General features: G+C 43.8%; 1 protein-coding gene across 2 annotated transcripts in view; it reads left to right on the top strand.

The window, feature by feature from the left end:
* NBEA (neurobeachin) overlaps nt 1-17,226 on the top strand; it is a 241,553-nt gene that overhangs the window by 180,000 nt on the left and 44,327 nt on the right. For both annotated transcript variants that reach the window (XM_053456345.1, XM_053456346.1), the window contains exons 41-43: nt 14,571-14,688; nt 15,274-15,376; nt 16,404-16,519. In XM_053456345.1, the coding sequence (XP_053312320.1) occupies nt 14,571-14,688; nt 15,274-15,376; nt 16,404-16,519 (337 nt within the window). The remainder of the gene's footprint in view (nt 1-14,570; nt 14,689-15,273; nt 15,377-16,403; nt 16,520-17,226) is intronic.

The following is a 17,226-nucleotide window of genomic DNA, read 5'->3' as shown; positions in this document are numbered from 1 at the left end:
CCAGGGCAAAGCACCCAAACACTGTCAGTCTTAGACGTTTGGCAGCAGACTTCCAGAGCTCAGACACAAGGCCCTAGCGTAAGCTGGCCACTCCGGCGGAGGTAGCAGGCGTTGCCACACCGCAGACAGAGGCAGCCAGGGGGGAGAAACTGCCCTTACAATTAGGGACATTTTGGGCATGACTCTAGCCAGGAAGCGAACTGGCAGAGAAGAGATGCTGGCACCACCACCAGCAGCAGCATTGAAAAGGCGAATGAGTGGGCAATTGGCGACCCACTCACCTGTTTCACCCCAGGGCAAAGCATCCAAACACTGTCAGTCCTTGGCGTTTGGGAGCGGACTTCCAGAGCTCAGACACAAGGCCCTAGCGTAAGCTGGCTACATTGGCGGAGGTAGCAGGCGTTGCCACACCGCAGCAAGTGCAACCAGGGGGGAGAAACTGCCCTTACCATAAGGGACAATTAAGGCATGACACTAGCCAGGAAGCGAACTGGCAGAGAAGAGATGCTGGCACCACCAGCAGCAGCAGCAGCAGCAGCAGCATTGGAAAAGGCAAATGAGTGGGCAATTGGCGACCCACTCACCTGTTTCACCCCAGGGCAAAGCATCCAAACACTGTCAGTCCTTGGCGTTTGGGAGCGGACTTCCAGAGCTCAGACACAAGGCCCTAGCGTAAGCTGGCTACATTGGCGGAGGTAGCAGGCGTTGCCACACCGCAGCAAGTGCAACCAGGGGGGAGAAACTGCCCTTACCATAAGGGACAATTAAGGCATGACACTAGCCAGGAAGCGAACTGGCAGAGAAGAGATGCTGGCACCACCAGCAGCAGCAGCAGCAGCAGCAGCATTGGAAAAGGCAAATGAGTGGGCAATTGGCGACCCACTCACCTGTTTCACCCCAGGGCAAAGCATCCAAACACTGTCAGTCCTTGGCGTTTGGGAGCGGACTTCCAGAGCTCAGACACAAGGCCCTAGCGTAAGCTGGCTACATTGGCGGAGGTAGCAGGCGTTGCCACACCGCAGCAAGTGCAACCAGGGGGGAGAAACTGCCCTTACCATAAGGGACAATTAAGGCATGACACTAGCCAGGAAGCGAACTGGCAGAGAAGAGATGCTGGCACCACCAGCAGCAGCAGCAGCAGCAGCAGCAGCAGCAGCAGCATTGGAAAAGGCAAATGAGTGGGCAATTGACGACCCGCTCACCTGTTTCACCCCAGGGCAAAGCATCCAAACACTGTCAGTCCTTGGCGTTTGGGAGCGGACTTCCAGAGCTCAGACACAAGGCCCTAGCGTAAGCTGGCTACATTGGCGGAGGTAGCAGGCGTTGCCACACCGCAGCAAGTGCAACCAGGGGGGAGAAACTACCCTCACCATCAGGGACATTCGAGGCATGACACTAGCCAGGAAGCGAACTGGCATTGAAGAGAGACACTGGCACCACCACCAGCAGCAGCAGAATTGGGAAAGGCAAATGAGTGGGCAATTGACGACCCGCTCACCTGTTTCACCCCAGGGCAAAGCATCCAAGCACTGTCAGTCCTTGGCGTTTGGGAGCAGACCTACAGAACTCAGACACAAGGCCCTAGCGTAAGCTGGCTACACCGGCGGAGGTAGCAGGCGTTGCCACACCGCAGCAAGTGCAACCAGGGGGGAGAAACTACCCTTACCATCAGGGACATTCGAGGCATGACACTAGCCAGGAAGCGAACTGGCATTGAAGAGAGACACTGGCACCACCACCAGCAGCAGCAGAATTGGGAAAGGCGAATGAGTGGGCAATTGACGACCCGCTCACCTGTTTCACCCCAGGGCAAAGCATCCAAGCACTGTCAGTCCTTGGCGTTTGGGAGCAGACCTACAGAACTCAGACACAAGGCCCTAGCATAAGCTAGCTACACCGGCGGAGGTAGCAGGCGTTGCCACACCGCAGCAAGTGCAACCAGGGGGGAGAAACTACCCTTTCCATTAGGGACATCTGAGGCATGATTTCAGCCAGGAAGCGAACTGGCAAAAGATACTGGCACCACCACCAGCAGCAGCGTTGGAAACGGAAAAAGGTGAATGAGTGGGCAATTGACGACCCACTCACCTGTTTCACCCCAGGGCAAAGCATCCAAAGACTGTCAGTCCTAGGCGTTTGGGAGCGGACTTACAGAGCTCAGACACTAGGCCCTAGCGTAAATTGGCTACACCAGCGGAGGTAGCAGGCATTGCCACACCGCAGCAAGTGCAACCAGGGGGAGAAACTACCTTAAACATTAGAGAGAAAAAATTTAACTTTCCAAGCTAAGAGCTGGGTAACCCAATTTGGGCAGATTGAATTTAAGAAAGGCAATCTGCTCCATCAGATGAGGTGCCATGCGTGAGCGCTGTGGACTCAGTATGTTTCCAGTCATAGAAAACACGCGCTCACTTTGAACAGTGGTTGGCGGACATGATAGAAGCTGCTGCGCAACCCATGAGAGTGCAGGCCACACACTCTTCTTTTCATCCCAGTAGCTAAGAGGATCAACATTAGGAGCAGAAGGAACTTCACAGAGGTAAAGTTTGACCATTTCAGCAGCACTACTCTCCTTTCTGCTGCTAGCTCTGTCAGATGGTCCAACTATACTGCCAAGTGCCTCTTCCCAAAACGCAGCTGCTCCACTCAGCTGTGTTGTGCTGCTTGTGGCACTGCTGCTGATGCTGCTGCTAGGGGTAGCAGACCACATCATCTCTTCCTCCTCCTGCACCTCACCCTCCTCGGACAGCATTCCCATTTTACGCTGCCAGTCACGCACCTTGTTGACCAATTGCTCCCGGTAGCTACTGAGAACATTGAATTTCAAAGCTAGCTTTCCCTTAATTCTTGGATCACAAAGGCACGCTAGCATCATTTCGGGACTCTCTTCCATTCGCTTGCGAAGGTGTACTTTTAGCAGATCCTTCAGCTTCCTGACTATGGCTGCTACGTCAGGATGTAGAGTGCCACCTTGAACAGCCTCACGGTTTCCAAGGAACACATCCATCTTGCTGCCTAGATGGGAGAACACTGGGATTACCTGGGCCAGACTGGCAGTGTTTGAGCTTAAATTTTCTGTGGCATCCCTGAATGGTTTAAGGACTGCCACTAGCTGGGCGATCACTGTCCAATCCTCCCTATTCAATGGAGAGGTAATCCCAATATTGTGCTCTGAGGCAAGATTATGGATTGCCCTCTGCTGCTCCAAAATCCTCTCTAGCATGTCTAACGTGGAGTTCCACCGTGTACTGACATCCTGACGTAGGCAGTGTACGGGAAGACCTGACCTCTCTTGCTCTTCCCTCAAAAGTTGGCTAGCCTTAACACTATGGTGAAAGTGCCCAGCGATCTTTCTGCAGCGGGACAGAACTACTGCTGCCACATTAGTTCCTTCTGACATTGCTGCCTTCACTACAAGATGGATGATGTGGGCTGCACAGCGCACACCAACAATATGACCATCTCGCAGCGCTTTCACCATATTGGCACCTCCGTCAGTTACCACAAAACCAACTTCAACATTGGTGCCCGCCTCTGCTCCCACCCAAAGGCTAAACATTTTCCTCATCGCATGCAGAATGTTTTGGGAAGTGTGCTTTTCATCCATCACTTCTGCATGGAGAAGGAAAGATCGGTAGCCTGCTGCAGCAGCTTCCTTAGACACACCGGGCTGCCACCAGTGTGCTGTCAAAGAAAGAAAGGCATGCTGGCCGCTAGGTGCACTCCACAAATCTGTAGTGAAATGAACAGACTGACCAGCAGCCTTGGAAAGCTCCTCTTTCACTGCTGCAACACAGGACCGATACAATGAGGGGACAATGTTCCTGCTGAAAGTGGAACGTGACGGAACTGTATATTGTGGAGCCACAGCCGCCATCAATTGTTTGAAAGGCTCCCCTTCGATCATAGAGAAGGATGCCCCTCCAACAGCAATGAACTGACCAATCAGTCGCGTTACTTTATTGGCCTGCTGTTTGGGCATTGACCTTTTGGATTGGAATGCCACAAATTGTTCCAGGGTGGGCTGGACATGCAGTGCTCCAACCTGCCTTGGTCTCTGGCTGCCAGCACTAGTTGCTGCTGCTGCTGCTGCTGCTATTGGCTCAGAAGAAGAAGCTGTTGGGGTTTTTCCACGGCCACCAGCTATGCTGCCTGCACTAAGTTTTACCTCTGCATCTTTCCCCAATAGCACAGCGTTGTGTTGAGTGCTGAGGTGATGCTTCATGCTAGCACTGGTAAAATGGCCAGACACTTTCCCTCTGCTTATTAGCTTCCCACAATGTTTGCACTTTCCATAGCGCCCTTCTTCAACATTTTCAAAGTGCTCCCAAATTGGGGCGCGCATAGCCTTGGAGTGTGCCTTGGGTGCTGCTCTTACTGCTCGGGGTGGATCAACAGAGGCAGAACTAGTGGTGGTGGGACTGGTGGTAACAGTACTGGCCATAGTGGGACTGCTAATTGCTTTAGATTTGCTAGGTTTTGCTGCTGCTGCTGGTGGTGGTGATGGTGATGATCGTAGCGGAGAAGGTGGAGGCTCAGGGGAAAATTGTGCACTAGTCATTTGGACACTGCTCCCTGAGGAATCTGATTCCTGACCACTCATCTCCTCTACTTCCTCTGGCTCATAGTCTAGCTCTTCATTAGCCAGATCGAATGGAATTCCTGCTAGGCTGGAGCTAAGACTGATATCGTCGTGAGACTCGTGACTAGTAGTAGTGCGAGCAGGAAGAATAGACTCTGCACTTGGCCTCTCAGTCTCAGGCTCCTCTGCTACCTCGCTAGGTGGAGTTCCACTATGTGTAGCCCTCTCTCTAACTGTCTTTACAAAAATTTTGTAAGGACTTGGTGGCTTGCTAGAGGTACTAGGAGGACATGGCGTGGCGGTACCAGTGGGAACAGTAGGCGCAGCACTAGTGGTGGTAGAGGCGGTAGAGGTGGGGGTGGTGGTGGTGGTTTTCCCTACAAAGGAATGAGATCGCTTTGGTTTGGGACCCCTCTGAGTCTTGCTGCTAATTTGGCTCTGCTTGGTACCTTGCATGCTGCTGGTGGATGGGGAAGATGCTGCTTGGGGCAAAAGGCACTTCTTTTTAGTCACTGGGCTGGTACTACTTGTGCTACCCTTTAACTTTGAACGTGCTTCTGGTGCTTTAGGCTTTCCGTAAAAAACCATAGAGCTTGTGGGCCTAGCCGCACTACTACTGCCTGCTTTTGGTGCCTTTCCTTTACTTGATGATCCTTCAAGCAATGCTTCCCCAAATGATAAGCGAGAGCTTGGCCTACTTGGCCGACTAGACTGACGCAAAGGCTGCATCTTAGAACTGGTGGTGGTGCTGGTGGTGGTGCTGGTGGTGGTGGTGGTAGATGGAGCTTGTCCCTCCTTAGTCCCAAAAGGAGGATCCATTTCAAATTTTGTGTTGTGTGTGTAGTGTAGTGTAGTGTAGTGTAGTGTAGTGTAGTGTTTAAAAAACTATAAAAAAAAAAATAAAAAAATAAAAATAAAAAAAAGGAAAAACGAATTAAAGACAAAAAAATTAGAGGAAGTTCTCTTCAGTGCTACTGCTTAAAAAGTAAAACTATGCACTACTGCACTGTGCTGTGTGCAATCTGCCAAAATCCTAAAGCTATTTAAATTATTAACTCAAGATTAACTATTTAATAACTAGCAGTATTTTATTTTTAATTTGAATTTACACGGGCCTAAGAGCTTAGCCTACTACTATGCTAGCCTAAAGCTATATTTCCTTACTATAAGTCTACCTCTAGGCAGACGCTCTCAAACCCACTAAGCTAAAGTGAGGTTAAATCAGATTCAGTATATGATTTATTAATTAATATTAAGTTATATAATATTAATAGATTAGAACTAATTTACTTATATATTATGTATTATAGATAGAAGAATATAGATTATGAATTAGAATTTAGAATTAGAATTACTTATATTATAGATTATGAATTAGAATATTATTATTTATAATATATTATAGATTAAGATTAAAGAAGATTAGAATTATTTTAGTACTACAGCTAGTAGCTTGAAGCTTTGCTTAGTACAGCTCGTCACAGTCAATTTTTCTTGAAAAGAATTAGAAATAAAATAAAATGTCACAGCAAAACAGTTATCTTCACTGCTTGCTGCACTCACTAGCCCAACAAGTTCACTTCACTGATGGACTGAGGTGAGCAAAACACTAAGGGTACTTTTAATAAAATTGAAATAAAATGTAAAATAAATGAGAAAATCTTTGCAAAACAGTTAACGTCACTGCTTGCTGATCAAAAAAAAACACAGCACTTATGCGGCTGCACTCACTAGCCCAACAAGTTCACTTCACTGATGGACTGAGGTGAGCAAAACAAATGAAATAAAATGAAAGATTAATTAAGAAAAATTGACTTGGTCTCTTACTGTTGCTAAAACAAAGCACAAACTATAGAGCTGCAGCACCAGTACTAATAAGATTAGCTGAACTATACGCTAGTAGTAATTAATTAATATTATTACTTTTATTTATAGCTAATTTAATTAACTATTAAGATAAGAAAGAATTAGAGAATTATTGATATTACTGATTTTAGATTAGACACTAGTAGATGTTCTGAATGTCTACAGTACACTCTACACTAGTATACTATTACTAACTATAACTGACAAATATATATATTTTATAATGAATTCAATTATTAATTATATTAATTAATATTACTGATTTTAAATTAGACACTAGTAGATGAATGTCTACAGTACACTCTACACTAGTATACTATAGTATATATATATATATGACTGACAAATATATATATATATATAATATTATAATGAACTATTAAATTATAGATTCTATTAAATTGTAATTTATAAATTCTATTTAATTTATTTAAGCAGGACAGGCAATAGGCACTAGTGCCAGCCCAGGGCAAGGGCACCCCAGTGCCACTGAGGCACTGGGTGCACTGTCAACTCAACAGCACTTACACTAAAGTTGATGACAAATTAATTTTAAAAAAATTAAATTAATCAAATTATTATTATTAAATTAATTATATTAAGTAGCACTGAAGTGAGGATGAAGTACACTGTGAGAAAGGCTTACCAGTCTCACACAGAACAGAACAATCTCTCTCTGTAACGCTCGGATGCAGCACAGCAGTGTTGCCAAAGCAGTCACAGCGAAAAATGAATGGATCTCTCAGGCAAGCTCTGGTCTTATAAAGGCGCCTTCAGAATTCAAAAAACAGCAGCACAGGCATTGGACGAGACCCTTAGCGTTACGTCACAAGAGTGAGCTGATTGGACAGACGAGGATCAGCTCACTCCTGTTTGAAATTTTGGCGGTTGCGCGGCAAAAACGAAGACGATCACGAAGAATCTTCGATTCTTCGTGATTGTGAGTCTTCGTCTTCGCCTACGGTTTGCCGGCACTGTATTCTGTTCTACGTTCCTTCGGAACGAACAAAAAAACGGCCTCTTCGTGCTCGTTTTCATGTTCGCCCGAAGACGAATGCACAAGTCTACTTTTTACTTTCTTATGAAGATATTATCATTTCATCACAATGTTTATTTTACATTACATTAATTTTCTTTTTGTATAGCTAGTTTTATTATTATTATTATTCTCCTAGGAGTTAACACAATACTATGTTTTTCTACTTCCCTGCTGATATCATTAGAAAGCCGCATTTATCCGCGGCAGCGATGCCATTTAATTACTGTGTGAATAGGTATGTAATTGAAACAAAAAGCATTGTTCCCATCTTTTCTCTTTTTTTTTTTCCTCCCCGCTCTGCCTCGAGCCCGTGCTGTCATTGTGGAAGCGTGAAAGTTCTTTTCTGGTGGCGTGATTAGATTGGGGTTGAACTCCCCAGCTGGCAGGCCTGTCTGTGACTGGCGGCAGCCTGTCCCCTGCGCTTGTCATTTCGTGACACTTCTGACAGGATGAGGACAGCAGCCACAGACAGGTTCATTAGATAGCTTTTCTACAGCTGGGCTAAAAATATATATATATCGCTTAAAAAATGAAGCCCATAATTCTGTGCAGCTGCACCGAGCCCTTCTTGGGTTTTTTTTGTGTGTGTTTTTATTTATTTTTTTGAGAAAGGCCCTTGTTTGACAAATTGTGATCGGTGCACTCGTTTACCTCTTTGTTTTCCTCTCTCCTGCACGTGCTTTTTCCTCCCGTTTGGCGCGCTTTGTCAGGTTGCAGTCACAATCCACGAGGTGTCTCTGCTTTAGAGAGCGGAAAGACGCGCTCGCCGCAAGCTGCGTACCTCTGCGCTCAAATCACGCGCATTCTGATAACCTTGCTTTATGCTGGTGACCTTTACACAGCTCCATATCTATCTGGTTTAGCCATCCGTGATTAAAACTAGTTCCGCTTTCCATACTATAAAGAAACCGGGGTATTTTGTGCTTATAGAAGAGATATATGCCTACGTAATTACAATGGCTCCAGATATTCTATATACTTCTTCTATACTTCTGAAATAATGCACTTAGTGAATAGATGCGAGCCACAGTCCTACATGCTTTAATTGGGTGACATTTACCCAGAGAACGTACAGCTTTAATAACCAGCATCTGCACGGTTACAAATTCATTTCAATCTGCTTCTGTTACCGTCACGCGGACAGCTCGTGTTGGAAGCTGCTATTTTCCACCTTGTTCTTAAGGCTTTATGATTAGGTGAAATTGTATACAGGAGTGATGGGAGTTATCGTAAGTGCCCCTTACCTGCGTGGATTAGCATGGAGGGTCTGGATCCGGCCTCTGGTCTGCAGAGCACCAACTCCCCCCCCCATTGAGGAGTTTATATCCAGCCAACCCCAGATCTATGTTCCAGTAACCGGTCTGTCCCTTTCTAGAAGATAATTAGTATTGAAGCCCATGGAGCAGCGCAGCTTAGGCGGAGTGGGCCTTGACAGAGCTAGGTGGTGTGCAAAAAGGAAGGATTTTAATTTAATTGGCTTAGAGTTGTTATGGGTGGGGTTATTAAGAGGGTATATAAGTGGCAACCATTTTGTAACTGTCACTTAACTGCTTATCCAAATCCTGGTTGTCCCACCCTCCCTCCCTTTGAGGTGGGTTGTGGGGGGTGATTACCCCGTTTTGTCACAGCGGCGGGGTTAGTTGGGGATTATTGCCTAATACGGCGTTTTGTTATGTTTTTGGTTAATAATTTGACTTGGTTCAAGTTATTGGTGTAGGTTTCGAGCTGGCCTGTGGCTCAGAACCTGGGGTGGTGTAGGGGTGTCTCGGTATGCCCCTGCATTGGTGTGTGGTTAAATTGGTGGTGTGGGGGTATCTCGGTATGCCCCTGCAGTGGTAATTTGGTTAAATCGGTGGTGTAGGGGTGTCTCGGTATGCCCCTACATAATTATAATTTGGTTAAACGGTCTGGTAGGGGTGTCTCGGTACATCCCTATTGTGGTCAATATGTTAATATGTTAATGTGGAGGCACCTGGTATGTGTTGGTGCCATTATATGGTTAATTTATTGGTTATGTGAGGTCATTGTCAGTGTTAATAAGATGTAAACTGTTAATAATGTTAACCGGGGTGGCTGGGTTGACAATGACCTCTAAATATTGTATATATGTTAATAAAGCTGTGGACAAAATATTTTGCACCCAAGTAAAGTGTCTGAGTCATTATTTGGGTATAGGGGTATGATCTTCCTGGGGCACAAACTCAACTATGCGCTTGTCAAGTATGGCGATAGGAGCAGTGGCGTATTTGTACCCGGCACATTATATTACCATCCCAATCCTTTTTGTACTTGGGTATCATTGTAATAGCATAATGGCCGTGTTTCCGCCAATTAATATTTCCCGTTGTTCACGTTCTATCGTCGTTATTGAAGTGCGATGCACGTTTTGACACCTGCGCTGAAAGGGTTAAGGAGTGCGGCATCCTCTTGGGACGGCTCCCCTGTGATTTTTAAATACCAAATACTGTAACTAAAAAGATTGTGGAAATGCATTATTAATATAAGCGCGTATTCACTGAAACGATCCCCAGCTTCTCGGCTGTTACAGGTGCCAAGCCGTTGCTTTTTAAAGGTAATCTGATAGCCGCGGTTCAAACCGTTCTATTCATAAACAGCAGTGAAAGTAAATCCTCGGCCATTAATGCTAATAGCAGTGTACCTCGGAGGAATCCTTTCCACATCATTTACGCAATTAAAAGGTCTTCGGCGTTGTGTAAATGGAGTCTTCGCGTTACAGCAGCGCGCGTTAAGCACGATGCTCGTCCGCGTTTGTTAACGACGGTAATGTTAAATAGCCATGATGGATACAAAGCATTGTGCGTTCTGTCACCGACTTATTGACTCAATCATAATTTGCCGGTGTTTTGTGTGTGTATTTGTAGTGCCGGAAACTATTTATATATCATTAGAATCATTCATTTAAATCCCGTAAATCCTTTTACGTGCCGTATTATACAGGGATATGCTATATATATATAGATATATATATATATATATCGTACCGATGCTACGTCGGATATGAGGAGCAATTCCCTGGCGGCCGTGGTCTATATTGTCAGGACTGGCCAACCTTTTACTTAAACTAAAAATATACAGTAAAATACTGTGACGGATACTGATACATATCCTTGTTGTTTCTAATTACTCCCTATTACCCGCAGCGTTCGGAGATCCTACGGCAGGCGGGACTAGAATATTCATTAAGAATGTTCTTCTGTAACTTCTTCAATAATAACAGTAAAAAGGAGTACTTTATTTGTATTATTATTATTATTTTTTAAAGGAACCCTGGTCATGCATGATGGTGACGTTAATTCCTTCATTCACAGAAATCCTCTGTACCTTGCCTTTGTGTTATTAGATGCCTCTGCGTTAGACCATGGTCTCCATGGCAACGGTTTAAGTTGGGATGGGTACCTGTCATCTGGAGCATTACTGGGGGAAAGTGTTAGCGAATCCCGGTCCCATGGTTGGAGCATTTCAATGTAATCCAATTTTAATTGAACTCTAGAGACTTTGATGTACTGCAGAAGGCTGGAGGAGCGCGATTCCAGAGAGAAATTAGAGGAACCGCTCCCTGCCTCTCTACTGCTTTAAATAAGCCTGAGCATCAGGCTCAGCCCTCCCCGAAGTACGTTTTGCTCATCCCTTTACACTACGTTTTCTTTTTCCAGGCATCCGCTTTTCTCTGATGTGTTCCTAGAGCCGTCATGCAAATTATTTCAGAAGACCAGTTTTATTCTGCGATGAGTTACAGCCAAAAAGTTTATTTTTAATTTCACATATACCCGGGACGCTGCAGACTAGCCGTGCGACACAATTCTAAAGAAACTTGGGTGGTTTAGAGTAGAAAAACGTAATTTTTTTTCCATCAATTATATTGATTGGTGCAGCTCGGCACTTATAGCAGGAGAAACTCACCGAGGTCGGCCCAATGTAATGTGTACTTGATTCATATCGCTAAAATGCTTGTGTTTCAGCTCCTATACAGTTTGATGGTCCAACCCCAACGGGCTTCTGCCGCATGAAAAACTTGTCCAGCCCTGTATAATGTATACTGAAATCAGTGAGATTTCTTTAAAGTTTCTTTACACATTGAAGTCTACATAACGCAGGGCCCATTTCAGCCCTTCTTTTCTTGGACGACCTACCAGTTGTCAGATGTTTGGCCTATTTTATCTCATTAATATCCTCAACACAGTGTAGGCCCCGAATAATGGACGCAGGAGCCAAAACCCCAACTCTGCCTTTAGTGAATAAACCCTTTACTGTGTAGTGAATAAACCCCTTACAGCTACAGGTGTTGGGTTATCACATACGTTTTTGTAATTCAGCCTCGGCAAAGCCCTCTTTAATTGAATAAACCAAACCATCACGAAACACCATTTCTAAGGCTTTTTATTTTATGGAGAGGCTGAATCTGACCGTTGGGTACATATTGTCACGGCTGCCCTGCTTCACGTGTCTTTTGTTAGAGCCAATAATTAAAGCCCTGCTATAGTCATTTAAAACTAACAATAAAACCAAAGCTGTGAAGTTATAAAATGGGTAATATTCCTGTGTTCTGGTTCCTGAAAAGCACTTAATACAGATTTTTGTGGTTAATGCATTTTGAATTGGCCGGCTCTGCTGCCTGAAAGCCGCCGCTGCGTCTGTTTGAGTCCTCCGAGAGATAATTGCAGTTTAATTACGAAAGGGCATAGGTGATTAAACATACCCCTTTCATTACTGTCTAGGAGGCAGGCGCAGGGCATTGAGTTATGAGCTGTGCAATTTTCTGGTGAATATAAAGTTTTTCATTTCAGAATGGAAGACCACCGTATGATTTCTGGGGGGAAACAGCCGTCGATAGCCCGGGGAAACTCTGGCTTTAAATTGTTTTCTAACGAGTTCTCGGCGTACAGATTTCTTTCTCCTGTCTTACAGTCAGCAGAACCATAACAGCTGAGAATTCTGCTCTCTCTCCGTGGTAATTTACAACATGGAATGGGGTTTAACCAGTTCTCTTAACGGATTGTGTGGCTAATAGCCCCTGAAGGTGTTTTGCGATTTATTTGTTCGTTTTTAATACGGATTATGTCCTTAGTTTTAGTTTGCATTACTGATCCTAGAAAATAAAAACATGTAACTATGTAAACGTACAATTAAGATCCATGAAAACCCCTCATTGTGTGCATTTAGGGATACGATTTAATATTTGGTGTAACATGAGAGAAAAGACTTTGAATATAAACCAAGGGTCACATTATGGCTCTTATATTAAATTGGATTTTCCAACAAGGACTAAGATACCATCGTGTTTTTCCTAATAAATGTAGGATACTTTAATGCTTTTGCCAAAAAATGAACTTTTCCTGGTTATATATATATAGATAATGTGTGTATATTGTGGATATATATTGTTTGGATAGGTATAAGAAGGTCACTTTGTAAGGCATCTGTCTGTGTCTTTGTGATATTGTTTGTTTAGGTTGAACTTGATTGACTATGCAGCCTCATCAGCCACCAAATTTCTTGCCTTTGCCTTAATAAAGCGTAACACGCGCCATGAAATTACCATCTGCTTTCTGTTAGTGCACCTCGACAAACACGGGACTATGGCCTCATTACACGCCACTTTCTTCACGCAGGGACTGGTGGCTTTGCGTGTTAGCCCTGCACCCCAAACAGACCTAGGAGCACCAGAAACATTGACATTTATATATTCCTTGGGAAAAGGAGATCCTGGATATCAATGATTCTGCCTCTGCTAAACACACAGCTCTGAAACACAGCTTTAAAAGTAAAAAAAAACAACCCATAAAACTGTAGAACCTGGTGGTTTATTTGCATCGTGTTTCTTAGCGAGAGTGTTTGATGGACATATCCCATCTCCTCATCAACTGTTAAACATCATAGTTAAAGGATGCTTAATACCTTTGTTACACCTCGTTACTTTAATACTGTATTCCCGCTGCCAGCCATCGGTGGATGTAGTAGAGGTGATCTCTCTATTCTCCCTGAGAGGACTGCCGTCAGCTGCTTACCTGGAGCTCGGTGTAGAGATCGCCTTGGGAGTTCCTTTATGGCGTTGGAGAGGAGGAGGACACATTTTCTATTTGTTTCATAGATAATTTTCTGGTCACCTGCCTGGGTTCCTACATGCTAGTTACGTGCGGTGGGAACAGTCTACTGTTGCTTTCTTCAGGCATAAACCAGGCTTTCCTCATTGTAACAATGTTTGTTGAGGGCCCAATAAATGGGGTGGGATTTCTATAAGGTGGTAATTATTTGGATACGGCTATGTGGCATTTCCTTTTAGATTATAGTTTTTAATAGAACGTACTACGAACACCTTACACAGACCGCTTTCTTCGATACTCAATGCCTTTTCCCAGTGCTGATATCAGATATCCTCCAACCCAGCTAGAGATTGACGGGTGCATGCCAACTCGTCAGACCTTTCCACCCATGGAATATTAGTGAGCAAGATGGGAATATAATCCAACCGAAAATCCAGGGACTTGGTACATTTAGTAAATCAGCCTTGGTGTTTGCCTTACAAACATTACATTATAGAATATAACACTACATTGTCGCCTATACAGCGTAATATGAATACCACAACTGAATGATCAGAACACATCCCAAAGCCGATGTTCTAACCCTGGGTGTGAGGAAGCTTAAGAGTTGTGGTTAAAGCTCCTTTATTTTGAACGTTATAGAATCTCGATCTATACCCGTCTTTTAATTTCCCAGCGTGTGAGGCATTGGTTTTTAATTAATGTCTGCAGAAAGCGACAGGAAAAGGTACAATGGCCGGAATGATTTTAAAAAACTTTATTCAAACACGCCTGACAAGCGTCGTCCTCGGGGGCCATTCAATCATACAGATTGTCTTCGTTTTGTATTTCCCATAGGTTCCTTGTGTAGTCTGAAGCAGCTGATCCTCAGATCTAACCTTTTCTAATTAATCTCCTATATTAAGTGAACATAATGAATTCAGCCACGTGTTTTGGGTTTTTTTCCTCCCGCATTAATGCTTTTATAAGAACCGTACACAGTCTAAATCTCTCGCTCTCTCTATTTTTCTTTTTTACTTAGGTACTCGCGTACTCAGAAGGCCTACATGGAAAATGGATGTTCAGCGAGATTCGCGCTGTCTTCTCCAGACGCTATCTCTTGCAAAATACCGCTTTGGAGGTGTTTATGGCGAATCGCAGTGAGTGTCAATTCAGCTATTTTAATATTATTTATGTATTTGATTATTTATCACCTGATGATTTTATGCTGGGAACTTGTTACTGTTCCAGACTCTGCAGTCTAGAACACCTGTTTTTTAATTACTGGGATGAATGGGGGGAAAAATGGACATTGGGTCGTCATTAAAATTAAGGACCCAGAATGCATTTTTCTAGTGACTCTAAAAGTAGACGTGCAACTGCAAAGAGACTTCACTCATCTGGTCCTTACGTGTCCAGATTTGGTCCTTTTATCCTTCTCTTTTATGTTGGTGACATAAGTGTTCTTTAAGCCTTTACATTTGATCTATACAATGTAGTACTCAATATTTAGAGACTTCACTCTTAATATCAGTACCCAAATGCTCCTGTGAACTAGTCTCCCAGTGTGGTATGTGTGGGTACCCTTTACAGTAGGACACGCTGTGATCGACACTAGTGTACTCATTTCAGTAAACATGCCGGTTGTATGTTTATCCGTGCCGGATGGCATATTTAACAGGTGTAAAGACTTTATGAGTTTATGGCATTGGTTTAATGCTCTTTTTCCTCTTTTTTTGCCACAGCCTCGGTTATGTTCAATTTTCCTGACCAAGCCACGGTCAAAAAGGTAGTCTACAGCTTGCCTCGGGTTGGAGTTGGTACCAGTTATGGCTTGCCGCAAGCAAGGTATGCTTTTTGTGCTATCCTAATCCTCCATGTATTCCGTGTTCCCAAGGAAGATGTGCTCTGCAGCAAGTCGGCTTTTCACTGTCACTCCGTCTGCTCTTTGGGGAATGTCCTTTCCAGATCATATGTTATAAGAATCTACTTCCCTCTGTCTGTCTGTGTATGTATATGTAATACATATATATATATATATATATATATATATATATATCTCAACATCTATATATTTCTAGATGACTCTACATGATTATTCTTCCCTATTAACTTATCTGTGACTTATAGATAGTAAATTGACAGGCGGCATCTTCTCCTTCTATATCGGTAATATTTTTTAATGTTACTGTTAATCTTTCCTTTAGTAACGTTAGGTGTCTGATTGTTGTCGCTTGGTTCAGACTGACAGGCAGAATGCACAGCTATGGATAGTCATAGTCAATTCCGTTAAAGGTGAAAGTAGTGACAGCCCCTTAGTAAGGTAATATGCTAGTCTGATCAGAATTAGCCGCAAAAGGCTTGTCTAATAATTCACCGGAAAGAGGCATTTTCTGACTTTATAGCACAAGGAGGTAGATCGGCCACGATCATTAAAGTCGCTTCTGTTTATTTTTAACGGAGAGTCGCCATTAATTTCGGCAGCGCGTATCTCTGTAAGACTGCCTGTCTGATAAATCTGGTTTCTATGTAAAGACGTTCGTGACAAGCAGCTAGTAATTTATGGATTCGGTTCAGATAGCGGAAGGGCTAGCAGTCAATCAGCCATTTATTCACAGGGGCTAGTGATGTCATTAGCGGCGCTGGCATGTATCATGTAGTGATCTTATAGAATGTCTTGTCTATTGTATAATTTTGCTAATTAGATTATCAGCAAGGTGCAATATTTTGGTGTGTAAAACATTTTTAATAAGTTCAAATATGAGCTGCCCTCGATTGCCTTATTTTATTGGTATCTGAAGAACGATCCTCATGTGATTTTTGCTTTGTATTTTATACGTCCCGTAAATAATATTTAATATTTAATCCTGTATAGGAGAATATCTCTGGCCACGCCGAGGCAGCTGTTTAAATCTTCCAACATGACGCAGCGCTGGCAGCGCCGCGAGATCTCCAACTTTGAATACCTGATGTTCCTTAATACCATAGCAGGTGAGGCTTCTGGCTCTTCAGACTCCTTTCTAATATGTTTACGCTTGTCAGAATCTCGAGTTGGGTGACTTGATGAAGCACACGTATCCCTCCGGGAGCCGCTGCAGCTCTGTGATAGATTCGGAGGCGTTAAATTTGATAAGGGAGCGCGCGGCCCATCGCAGAGCCTTGCGCTCAGTGCTGCAGAGGCCGCTCCTCACTCTCCTGCCATTCCCTCTGCTGACAGCTTTGTCTGAAGCTTTATTAGAGGCAACAAACCATTGGCAGAAGGCTGTCTGGAAATAATAATGGGAAAATGTAATTTTACTACTTCGTCATTCTCAACAACAGCAACCAGACAGCAGAATAACAACACTATCCCTGCCTAGTACACATGTCACCCGAAGCTTGGCGTGATCAGGTAACCATGTTCCAGCTCCTTCCTCATCATCTTCAGCTGCGTCGGCGACAGCCCTTTACAGATTGAAATCTGATCGTTGTCAATAAGACAAAGGAACTCTCGTTGCAACATAAAGTTGACTCAGTATGTCTATTCATAAATATTTATCATGTGTTGTGAAATAATATGTTGAACTGATGAGGGAATTGGTTATTGCAGTCATGAATTATAACTTTTTATTATAGTGGAAGATGTCGGATGTTTAGCAACTCCACTTGAACGTTGTGTTTTTTAGGATCAAACCAAAAAAGCAAAAAATAGCACAATT

The sequence above is a fragment of the Spea bombifrons genome, chromosome 2 (assembly GCF_027358695.1).
Source record: "Spea bombifrons isolate aSpeBom1 chromosome 2, aSpeBom1.2.pri, whole genome shotgun sequence".
NCBI classification, from domain to species: domain Eukaryota; kingdom Metazoa; phylum Chordata; class Amphibia; order Anura; family Pelobatidae; genus Spea; species Spea bombifrons.
The sequence above is the reverse complement of the archived record's forward strand: the minus strand, read 5'-3'. Positions and strand labels throughout refer to the sequence as shown.